The sequence below is a fragment of the Xiphophorus couchianus genome, chromosome 7 (genome assembly GCF_001444195.1).
Source record: "Xiphophorus couchianus chromosome 7, X_couchianus-1.0, whole genome shotgun sequence".
Classification (NCBI taxonomy): domain Eukaryota; kingdom Metazoa; phylum Chordata; class Actinopteri; order Cyprinodontiformes; family Poeciliidae; genus Xiphophorus; species Xiphophorus couchianus.
The window spans coordinates 25,918,027-25,930,389 of record NC_040234.1 but is presented as its reverse complement, the minus strand read 5'-3'; the positions used below and the strand labels follow the sequence as shown (position 1 = coordinate 25,930,389).

The following is a 12,363-nucleotide window of genomic DNA, read 5'->3' as shown; positions in this document are numbered from 1 at the left end:
GTCTCACTGTAAGAGTGACACACTGGAACTGTTTTGTCCTTTTTGCACTTTTGATTAGCAAAAGCATATTGTCTCGCCATTTTTTTCTGGATATATGGTCAGTTTAGCGAATCCATCCTGACATCATCGGATGAACATGCGGAGTTTTTCTGATCTCTCCTCGGGCTCCGCGTCCACAGCGGCTGCGCGCTCCCAGCCAGCATCATCTCCACGCAGAGCGGCGGACCTCAGCGCTCAGGTGTCCTAACGGCTTCATTTACTGACAGACACCGTCATCACACACGCTTCTAAGATTAAAAGAAAGAAGGAAGGAAGGAAAGAAAGAAAGAAAGAAAAAAGTCAGAAAAATAAATAATAAAAAAAAAGATACAGAGTAAGAAATGTTGCCTGGGCAACGCACCGGTGAGTGAAGGAGGACGGCGCTGGTGAAGCCGATCTCCCGCTCCGGAGCTTTGAGGCTTCCAAACGTTTCATCACTGCGCCGGAGGACGGAGACGGGGACCAGGGGAAAATGTGCAAAGTTTGCCCGTGTGGTCTTTCAGCGCGATCCCGCAGTAGCGACAGGACATGAGCAGGAATTAAACGAAGAATGCGTTTCATTTGGGATTTATGTTTGATTTTGCAAATATACATCATCTGCAGTTCGTCAGGTAAGGATGCAAAGGAAACTCCCATCATTCACCAGAACCATCTGATGTAGCTACAAACAACCAACACAGAAAAATGCAATTAAAATAAAATAAATAATAATAATAATATTTTCTAAAAAGCACAACTGTGAAACAAAGTCTGTGTTTATGTGACCATTTAATAGCTTCAGATTTATGATTCAGCTGTACTTCATACGTAAGTCTTTCAATAGTAGCTGCCACTCAGGTTATAATGTCAGCTTCTTCTTCTCTGGTTTTTATACTGTTGACTTCAACAAGTCCGGACGTGTTGGGCAGAGTTGGAGCACTGAGTCCGCGCTCTCACACACCATGAGCCGACACTTTGATCACACTTACAGCGCATACATCTGCATAAAACCGCTCATATTACAAAGAGCATAGCGAGTCACACACAGCAAATATATAATTCATGAATACAAGATCTGCAGCTGTTTGGACTTTATATCAGCTGACAGAATTCCCACTGGACGAGTCCAGACTTCCTACATAATTACAAAAAGTTATAAACTGGTTGGACTGTTTTTTTTCTCCATCATTTCAGCTTAATATAGAGAAACAGAGTGAGAGAAACCATTTGATCAAATCATGGGGAATATATCGACACACACACACACCCACACACACCCACACGCCTGCACACACACTTATATGTATATACTATATATAGAAATAGAAATATAGTTGTTCTTTTCTCAGTGTCTGACAATAAATCAATCAGTTTGATATTTTAGGGCAGTTGGGATTTACAAAATGGACATTTATTAAATGCCAAAATAATAAAAGGTAGATTTTTCAAATGTTTTTTCAACATCTTCACTTTCACATTCAAGTATTTGTTGGATTTCCCTTTGAATCTGTTTTCCAACGTTCTTGTTTCCCTTCAAGAAGCTTTTGGTTTGCTGGAAATTTGGCCCTAAGCAAACCCAAACCCAGAAGGTTTGACCCCAAGTCATGCAGGTTAATAAACAGGTTACCCTTGGTACTCACCCAATGTATGTAAACTTTTGAGTTCAAGGAAGGTTACAAAAAAAATTTCTAAAAAATGTTCTCACTATATTTAGGAAATATAAATCATTTTGGTAATTCTACCTGACATTAAAAACGAGAAAGGTTCGGTCAGATTTAACTTCAGACAGTGAGAAAAAAAAAGTTTTTGTTTCTTTATTTGGTATTCTGGTTTCAACTGTCAACCAGCCAGAAGCAACAAACGTTACTCACCTGAATCTCTGGTGTTTCAGCCTTTGATGAAGCTTTGACTAAACAACTATCTGTCCAGTTCTAGATTTCTGCCTTGGTTTCTTTCTTTCACCTGCTGAGTCAAACTCTACCCAGATCTGTAAAATAGCTAACAAATTATGGACTGAAAAATTATCACACGTTGCAATAAATTTTAGCGACACATTTTTATGGCTAAATTGTCTTGAATAGGGGAAAAGTAATAATCCCCATTGAGTTTGTAACCTCCTGATGACAGTTGAAGTATTCTGGACCAGAAACAGCTTTGATGGCTTCATCTCCCACAGTAACGATCCTGACTCACTGACTGCCAATTGGTTCATTTTTTCACAACTACAAGAATCAAGAATCAAGAATCAAGCTCAGTTTTACTTGGTCTGTGTGTTTCTTTTCTTTTTTTTTTACTTTGAAGTCAGAAATGTTATTCCAAAATGAAGTACCTTTGATTTCTGAATAAACACAAAGATGTACCAGTGGGCTCACCCCGGATTCCACTCACACAACAATAAGCAAAAGCTACTAATTTCTCCACTTTCAAGTGGAACATAGATCCATTTTCTCCCTTTAGAGTCAAATCTAATACAGCAGTAACACAAACATACAAACGCTACAGCTGTGTCAAATTCTATACTTCATGTAGAAAGTCTGTTAATTTCCCATCTTTCACGGGAAAGAGGATTTCCTGTGAGAAGCTTTTGTTGACGCTGCCTGAAGTCGAGTGGTCCATGTAGCTTACATCTAAGATTTATGAAAGCCGAGTTCAGTTTTCATTTCAGCTCCAGCCTTCTCTTTCAGAAATGACATTTCTGTTTGTTTAAATTGGTTTCCCAGATTTATTTCTTGAGCCGCAAAAGTTTTCAGTGACAGAAGTTCCTCACACACAGATTGCATCAGTGTGGAGAGGAAGTGCAAAGCTCTTCACACTGCAGAGGCTGTAGTTTGCATTTTGGTAACATGCTAAACCCACTGGTTCATCTTTGTGTTTATTCAGAAATCAAAAATTGCTTCATTTTGCAATAACATTTCTGGTTCTTGTGGTGGGTCTAAATAAACTCATGGCTTCTTTTTGGTAATGTTAGTGAAAACACATAAGCACCCTCTTCTAATGTACAGTGGAGCCTATTAGAATTGTTATTTTTAATAAAATAACTTGCATTTGAAGAAGACGCGTCATTACCCTCAAATTCAGTATTAATCATTGCTTACAGCTGCCTTCATGTTTTCTCTTTAATACTGGTATTCATCTCTTTCTGCTTTGCCAAGGAGTTAAAAAAAAGGAGCTTTGATATGAAAGAGAATTTCGAGCAGTCATTAAGGACCTTATTAAAAACCTCACATTCTCTTTTTTTCTGTCCCTTCACAGCTCAGCCTATTATATCCAAGCTTGATGAGAGTTGGTGGGCATATAAAGATGTGGTCCAGGGAAGCTTTGTTCCAGGTAACCGACTCCCACTTGTCTCACACACAGCGTTGGGCGCGCTGATAGGAAGTGGATCGCTGCCATCGTGTTTCTGTCGGTGTTTTTCTTCTGCATTTTGAAAGTTGTGAATTAGAAAGAGGTGATAGAGACTTTCGTGCTAACTCGGCTTCCAGCTTTTTCTGGAAGGGGCTGGTGCACATCAGATCAGACGAAACATCTACACTGCCTTGCAAAAGTATTCATGGCCCATAAACATTTCAATATTTTCACACGTTACAACCACAAACATCAAGGTGTTTTATTGGGGTTTTATGTGACGGGCCAACGCCAGCATAGTTTGGTGGAGGAGGGAAAATCATATGTCATCATCATGTGTTTTTTTTATTAAAAATACATTTGTATTGTTCAATACAATACAATGGGAGGCCTACTCATCTGCTCCAGTGGAGAACATTCTGTTACAGCTTAGTGAATCATAATAATGTAGCCAGCCCCTCTTATGCTTTCCGTTCTCACTTAGGGAAGTGTAATTAGGAGGCAAGGATTCAATTATTTTAAATTAAAAAACATTACATCAATATTGTACTTCGTGAATCACCAAGAACTTTTGAACCATGAAGATGATTCTTATTTATTTTTTTCAGAATTCCAACTTTGTTCTTAGAGAAAAAGTTCTAACTTTTGAGCTCAGAATATGAACGTCTGAATTTTGAGTTTAAAATCAGGATTTGAGTAAACCGTGGCCATGGTTAAGGTTAAATATTATTGGTAGTAGTTAAAATGCGCTTCCAGGAAACATCATGTGTCTGCGTATGAACATGTTTCATTAGTGTACTCTGGAGACCTCAGCGTAAATATGCTCACGCCGTTGGGAAGCAAGGGGGCAAAACTCACACCTAGAAGAGTTAGAGAGGGTAAGTGTCAGAGTTAAGATTAGTATGAGATTACATCAGTGAGATTTGCTGGAGTGAAAGAGCAGGGAGTGTGTTTCTGTGTCCAAGCCTCCCTCTGGGAAATTTGAGACTGTAAGTATGCTCAGTGAGGCGTGTGTGACTTTGACTAGAGCCTTTTCATCCTAAGTGTGCTTTCACACGTTACCTCTCTCTAGCTACAGTTGTGCTGGTATAGGAGGAATGACTCCTGTAAGCTGTTGTTATGCTACATGTAGGTCATTCTCATTGATTACTGTCTCTTTAAACAATGAGGGAAAGCACAGATGATGATGTCATAGCTTCGGAGACTTCTGATAGGTTAACTGCACACATTTGAGACAATTGGAGGAACACCTGTGGATGGACTTTAAGGATGTATTTCTGTTTTGACTGATGGGGAAGTCAGCAGAAATCAGCCCAGACTGGAGCTGCATCAGTCTGGTTGGTCCTGGAAGCTGCTGCATTCATCTGTTCAAAATCACATTCAAAAATACCTTTTTGATCATATAGGGAAATTAAATGATCTAACTCATTAATTCAAATTCCTCAAAGAGTTATTGTAGATGGTGATGGCGTTTGGCAGGAAGGATCTCCTGTAGTGGCCTGTGTTACGGTGAATCTGAAGAAGATTCTGACTGAAGATACTCTGTTTTCTCAAGACAGTCTCATGAAGAGAATGCTCAGTGGTTTCCATGGTTTTCTTGATTTTATGAAGAATCCTTTTTTACATCATCATCTCTAGAGGTTCCACAGTCATCCCCAGAACAGAACCAGAACAGAACCAGAACAGAACTAGAACAGAACCAGCCTTTTTTATCAAGTTGTTGAGTTTTTTTGGCCCCTTTTTCTGATGCTGCTGCCCAAACAGATGGTGGCAGCAGAGATGACGCTCTCCACAACAAACTGATCTGCAGCATCTTGCTGCACACTTTGAAGCATCTTAACTTCAACAAGAAGTCCGGTCTGGCGCGGCCGTCACAAGGTCCTGATCTCAGTCCTGGAGAGAAGCTGTAGTAGATCCTACAACCCTGACTCAGTAACGCTGGCTCTGTCAGGAGGAATGGGCCAGAACTCCAGCATTGGGAAAAGCTTGTGGAAGAAAACCCAACATGTTTGACTCAAGCCAAAGGCAATGTTACCAAATACTGAGGAAATGTATGTAAAATTCAAATTCTGAACTCTGACATATTCTTTCCCTCATTATTGTGGCATTTAGTGAGTAGAAATAAGTTTGGTGACTAAACGTCTCTGAAACAAGAGAAGTTTGGCCTGAGCTAACTCCAGCCTTTTTATGGGCTATATGTAAACTTCTGTATTTTCTATGATCCCCTTATTATCCAGATGAGGCAGAAAAAGGTTTAGGACGTTCTGTCTGCCTCAGCAGAGACAGAAATTGGCTGCCATCTGAGGTACATTACAGCTGATAGTCCACTGCAGTTTAGGGGAGAAGCAAAATGACTGGAACTTAGTCACAAACAGAGAGGTGGTGAAAATGATAGATGAGAGCGAGTATAGTAGAGCCTCCATGCTCCACCTGTAAGCCTTTCTCTTGGCTGAAGAATGTCAGGCTACATCTTGAAATAATTTGCAGTATGCAGGACAGATGACAGCAGGGGCCGAGCCGGAGCGCTTGGCAGGGCAGCACTGACCACATATCGACACACCAGACACCTGACAAAAACAAAAAGTGAGCAATGAGCGAGCCTCATACGTCCAACCCTTTTCTTTTATTTATTTGCTAAATAAATACATAAATATTATTTTGAATTTAATAAAGTCATTGTAGCTATTGCGGTTTGTGCAGAGCGTCATAAGCAGGCAGTCTTAAAAAAAAGGACCAAACTCAATGGATTTTACTGAGACTGAAGTTCTATCGAGTAAAGAACCGTTCAAAAGAACTGGCTTGTTTTGTGACATCACTAGTGCCACCTAAGGTGATTAACAGGTCACTACACCTATTAGGTTGGTCTTATTATATTCTTAGATGTTGTCATTTCTAAAGGAAAAAAAAAAGAAAAAAATAATTAAACATACTCATTTGTGTCAAAATCAATTTAAATTGACTTCTTTTGGTCACCACAAATTGTTGTTGACATTTTTTTTTCTTGCTGTAATAACAGATACTGAGCCACTCCCTTCTGTGTAGAAGCTCACCTGAACATCCATCAGCTGCTGCTGGACGCTTAAAGGTCCACCAGCATGGAACAAACATCCAGGGAGGCGTATTTAGGAGCTTCTTAGGCTGAAGAGGCGAACCCAGAAGTTCTGTTTAGAGGTGCTTTGACCTATGAGGCAGACAAACAGGAAGAGCTAACAACCCGAGGGATGCTGGACGTTCGCTGTGAAAGTGAACAACAGAAGCTCTGAGAGCAGCTTTGAAAAGGTTGAGGTGTGTTTCCCTGTTCCACACTACGCTCCATTCTACTGTGGTGACGAGTTAACACAGAAATATCCCTCAGCAGCAATAGAGACGCTAAGCTTCATAACTCGCTTTACTTTTGTAGTAGTTGGATGTTTCAGGTTAAAACTCATTAATGGTGACCTTAAGCTTTAGTCCAACACAATCTTGGCAGGTCACCAAACTGTCTTGACATTGTGATGAAGCTGAAGTGGCCCTTAAAGCTTATAAAAGGGTGAAATACATACTGTGAATAAACAACAAACAACATTTTGTCCTGGAACCACAGGTTGAGAACCCTGAGGTTACTCAGTTTGTCATGCTGAGGTCATCAAAGCAGTTGAACAGGTCCAGCGAGGCTGTGGGGTTGGCTGGGTGGGATTTGGGATTCTTGAAGACTGAAATTATCAGGCTGCTTGGTTTATACTTTGGGTTGGTGCCTTTGGACTTGCCAGAATGGGGTTTGCTCTCAGCCTTAAGTGGTCCGTCAACCCCGCCGGACTGCTTAAACGCTTAAGTCCGCTGGAGACCGCTGGAGACCGATGTAGACGAAGGGAGGGTTAAACTAAGGAGACCAGAGACTGTATTATAAGTTATAACTATAAAGAAGATTGAAGTTCATAACATAAAGCAACAGTTATGCTGGAGTAATAGAGAAATTGGACTGGCTGAAGGTTCAGAACGAACAACGTTGAGGCCATTGTTGCTCTCCCCCCCAACACACACACACACACACACACACACACACACACACACACCCACACACACACCCACACACACACACACCCACACACACACACACACACACACACACACGCCCACACACGACACAGGTATTTTCAAAGCTGTTTTCCAAACCAGTCTTTGTGTGTTTTGAAGGAGTTTTAGAGTTGAGGATCTGTCTGTCTGAGCATACTTATGTTTCCTGTGTGCAGCAATGCCAAGAATCAATATCTGTCAAATAAAACCCTAAGCTAAGACATTCCAGGAAAGACTTTGCCTTTAGAGATTTTCTAGGAGAACATCAGATATGTCAGTGCTTCTCTGAAGCAAGTCAAGGTGGGTTTAGTCCCTACTAAGATTGTAAATGCCTTTCTAGGGAGGTATTTGAGACCTGGCCCAGTGGAGGAGGCCCTCAAGGCTCACCCAAGACCTGCTCACATCTCGTAGCTGCCTTAGGAACGCCTGAGGGTCGTCTCAGATCAGCATGAGGGGAGGACAGAGGTCTGGGGATGTCTGCAGACAAGCTGTCTCCATGACGCTGTATTGCAAAGGCATTTGAATGACGGAAGCTGATCTCTACAGTCCGGCAGAGCTCTCATATCTAAAACCATTTCCTGTAACTGTTCCCACAGGTTGCTGTTGCATCGCATCAAATTAGTGTGTGTGTGTCCAGTCTGTCAGTTAGAACTTCTACACTGAATGTGGCTGAGATCAAAGTATCCCATGAACAATAACATACACTTATTGCGGTATCATAAGAGCATCAAAACCTTGCTAAAACCCAAACATGCACTGCTTGTGTGTTTTATGGAATGCATGTTTGTAAGGTGTTTGGTCTGTTCATGCATCCCTAAGTGGTTTTTTGAAAGCACCACTTATTATCCAGTAATTGTGTGTATTTTGTGTTGCTGCACAGACATTCAGCCTCTGCTGTTTGCTTTTCTCTTCCTGGTTATCCAGGCTGTTTCTCGGCAGCTTGTATTTCTTCTCCGAAGTGAAAGTGAGACTGGGAGCAGTGGTAGAGGGCCAGCCTCTCCTAGCTGGGGATTTTTAGGAGAGGCTGTAATTGATTTATTTCAAATTGAGAGCTTTTTGTGTTTCTGTGCATCGCCTCCATCCATGTTGATGTCAGCTGATCTCTGTCATTCTCTGTCATTCCCCATCCTGTCTCTGTTGCTCCCCGCAGCAGGTTGAGGGGCGGCAGGTTCATCTTCAGTTGTACGGTTCTTATGTATTTTTGATCACATCTGAGTCTGGTTGTCTCCCTGTCTCCTTTCATCTGCTTCCTCTGCTCGGCTGTATTCTCTCTCATCTCTGCTGCCCTTTCAGCTTCTCTCCCTCCTCATTTTTGCCTCTTTGCTAATATTTCATACATGTCCACTTTTTCTATTGCCTAAACCTCCCCATCTATTATCCACCAACCTCTTGTAATTTTCCCCTAACTTCTTAATTCATGAAGTAGCACTTTTGTTATGCGTTTTCTCCCCTGCCTTTGCCTTTAGACCTGGAGATGTCTGAGTCAGTCAGCTGAGTTTACCGTCTCCTGGGGGATAAGCTGAACTCTCAGAGGAAACCTGGAGTCTGGTCTGTGGTTGGACGAGTCTGACAAGGTTGATTCCTAAATAAACATTTAGCTGACCGTAGACCTGATGTTAGAGATGTTATTTTTAAAATTATGTTTCAAAATAAGTTGCTGCTGAGTGTTTTTGACATGCTATCTGATGCTGATCACGCTGAAAATCAGTTGGGTGGATGAAAAAGAGCCTGACGTGTAATATATAGCACACTATTCCAGTAGCCTTTGCCAGGTTTGCTGTTCCTCTTTTGTAAGTTACTGCTGATATAATTCAAACTATCTGACATCCTTTCATCTTCTTGGAAAAATTCAATTCTGTCATGTGATTGCGACTAGTTAACATGAAACGTCAAAAATCATGCCGAGTAAAGAATCATCCACTTGATGCGACCCCTACTGCCTGGTGCTGCATAAGTTATTTAACCATCCCGCAGTCTGAGGTTGACTCTCAGGAAGAGCGATGTGAGTGTCCCATCAGCCTGGCAGTTCCTGAAATGACAAAAAATATCCAGAAAAACATAGAAAGTGTAAAAGCGCACGCAGTGTCCTCTCACAGCTTCCTGGGACTGAGGGATAGTTAAGGAACAATGGAATAAAAACACTTCAGTCACATTAAAATGTGATTAAAAGGGAACATTATGTGTTTTCCAGCTACATAGAATAATTTCATAGCACACTTAAGTAACTATGTTACCTTTTGTCATAAAAATGCCATATATATCAAACATGACATAAAAGAAATTTGACTTTGTCATTTAATGCCTTGAAATTGGGCCTCTGTCTCTTTAAAAACCCCTGCTCTTTCTGAAACTCCGTCTTCAGGAAGTCATCACAACATGGCTCCTCTATTAACCCTTTAACAATGTTTTAGCAGCGTAGTACGGAGAAGTAGCTGCTAGAATGAGCTCAAGCAGATGCTCAGTTCCACCAGGTGTTTGCTAATTGCTGCTGGCTAGTCTGAAGGAGTTGAGTTGGGAGGTCACAGGGAGACCTCTGTGACCTCTCCTCTGTGAGGAGGAAGCTTGGAAACTGTCTTTGAGCTGCAGCTCAAAGACGGCGCACGGTTCCTCCAAGCCTTTTGCACAGCTGAATGGTTGCCATGGAGATTAAAGAATTTCTCAAAAATGCATGAAAGAATCAAAGCAACACTCTAGGTATGTTTTTGATGAGGGAATAATATTATAGCTTAATGTAGAGCTAAAAAAAGTGAATTTTGCACAATGCTGCACCTTTAAAGTCCAGGATGTGTCTGTATTGTGTTCTGTTGCTGTTGGCCTTAGAAAGAGATTCTACTGTGTCATCTGTATTCAGTCCAGTCATATTTATGATGGATTAAATCACAAATGCTGGCTGTCCTAAAAGTATCACTGGTAACCTCCTGACTTCTGTTTCAGTTCCACATATCTATTTAGACTTTGTTTTGTTTTTACAAAAACGGTTCAATTTGCAAAATATTTCCTCCCACGTTTGATGTCTTCTATGTCTTCCTGTTAGAATTAAAATGCACAGTAAGTCGTTTAACGTCCTCTTGCCCGGAACGTTAGCTGGAGATAGGCACCAGCACCTCCCGACCCCACTAGGGACAAGAGTGTTAGAAAATGGATGGATGGATGGATGGAAAGTTGTTTAAATATCTCATGCTGCCAGAAAAAAAAAATACCTCAAAGAATTTTTCTCGCATTTTCTCCCATCTGTGACTTCATGAAGAAGCGAGTTGTGTTTTGTTGGCCAGCAGGTCTGAAAGCGGCCGCCCAGAGAGGCGTCGGGAATGTGGACTGCTTTTGGCTTCAGCCTGCAGGATTTGGATTCTGTATTCCCTTCAAACTTTGAGTGTGTCTCCTCTCTTGGCGGCGTGCGGCAGACTGAATAAACAGTCGGGTTGCCATTCTCCAACACAAGCTGTCTGCCCAACATTATTAATGGTAGCAGAGAGTGGGTAGCCTTTTTGAAGTACCAATGTCTTGGAGAGAGACTGCAAACTCTAGTTTATATTTAACCCAGACTTGCAGGAAGTGGGAGCAATATATAGCCTGTTAAACAGTAATCAATCATTTCTTAAGATAGCATCAGAATAATTTAATAGAGTGCTGTTTTTTTATGTGCCAGCTCCACAGCCTTTATCTTCCACATTCTGCTTTGAATATTCCCTCCAAAGCTTTCCTTGTCTGAATGTTGGTTTGATGTTTTTTAACCTGAATCAACTGAAGCTTGAAGGAGTCTAGATGGAGTATGGAATATGGTAAACAAGACAACCTATTGTTTGTGTGCTCCCTCTGAGATAAAACCTGTGTTTCTGTGAGCCTGAAGAGCTGAAGACGGAGGAAGTGTCTGTCAGGGAAGTGTTTATGAGGAAGAGAGGAAGAAAAGCGGGCGCTCGGGGGAGCTGCCCTTTCCTCCTGACACATCTCCACTTCTGCTCCAACCGTGTGTTTCTCTGAGTGTGTCCAGGCACACCAGGCTCTAAAACGGGGAGGAAAAGTGAAGGAGCACCCAGGGAGTTCTCAGCTCCTGCCAGCGTCAACAGCCGGAAAAGGGATTAGAATTAAAAGGAAAACCAATGCAATTCTCCCCTTAATTATTGGGTTTAATTGAGTGTTTAAGGATCTTTATGGTGTTTTTGTCCTTTTTATGAAGCGGCTAATTTTCAGCACTGGCTGTTATTGTTCCACAGTGGGGAAATGTCTGTGCAAGGGCAGCAAACTGACAGACAGTCAAAGCAAGTAGATTTACTCAAAGATAGAAATATAAAATAACAGAGTAAAGATCCCTCATCACTGTTTGGATTGAATCTATTTCTTGGTTTTAAAACTTATTGAAGATTTAGTAATCCGCATTTTGCAGATTACTAAAGGGGGAGTATTATGTAAATTTGACTTTTTTGAGCTTTATGGCAACCATTCAGCTGTTAAAACGCCTGGGTGGTCCTAGCCCCGCCTTTGAAGACGGAGCTCTTCCTCAGAGCTGCAGCTTCCTAGGTTAAGAGCTTCCTCCTCACAGAGCCGCCCTCTCCCCTGCCACTCCTCCACTCAACTCTTTCAGACTAGCCCTTAGCAATTATCAAACACCTAGTGGAACTGTAGAACTGCTTAGCTCATTATAGCAGCTGCTTCTCAGTGAAACGCTGGAAAAAGGTTGTTAAAGTGTTGATAGAGGAGCCATGCTGTGATGACTTCCTGAAGACGAAGTTTCTGTAAGAGCAGGAGTTTTTAAAGAGACAGAGGCCCAATTTCAATGTGTTAAATTACAAAGTCAAAAGATTTTATGTCATTTTTGATACATACGGTATTTTTAGGTACTTGATTGCGGTATAAAATGACACTATGTGCCTGAAAAACATAACACTGCCCCTTTAAATGCACCATTAGAAGACTAGAATGAATACATTCATGCCGATGAGTGGATGTTAA

General features: G+C 41.4%; 1 protein-coding gene across 2 annotated transcripts in view; it reads left to right on the top strand.

The window, feature by feature from the left end:
• Nucleotides 1-285: 285 nt before the first annotated feature.
• LOC114148155 (carbonic anhydrase-related protein 10-like) overlaps nucleotides 286-12,363 on the top strand; it is an 86,857-nt gene continuing 74,779 nt past the window's right edge. For both annotated transcript variants that reach the window (XM_028023189.1, XM_028023188.1), the window contains exons 1-2: nucleotides 286-650; nucleotides 3,271-3,345. In XM_028023189.1, coding sequence (XP_027878990.1) covers nucleotides 590-650; nucleotides 3,271-3,345 — 136 coding nt within the window. In that variant the 5' untranslated portion in view covers nucleotides 286-589. The remainder of the gene's footprint in view (nucleotides 651-3,270; nucleotides 3,346-12,363) is intronic.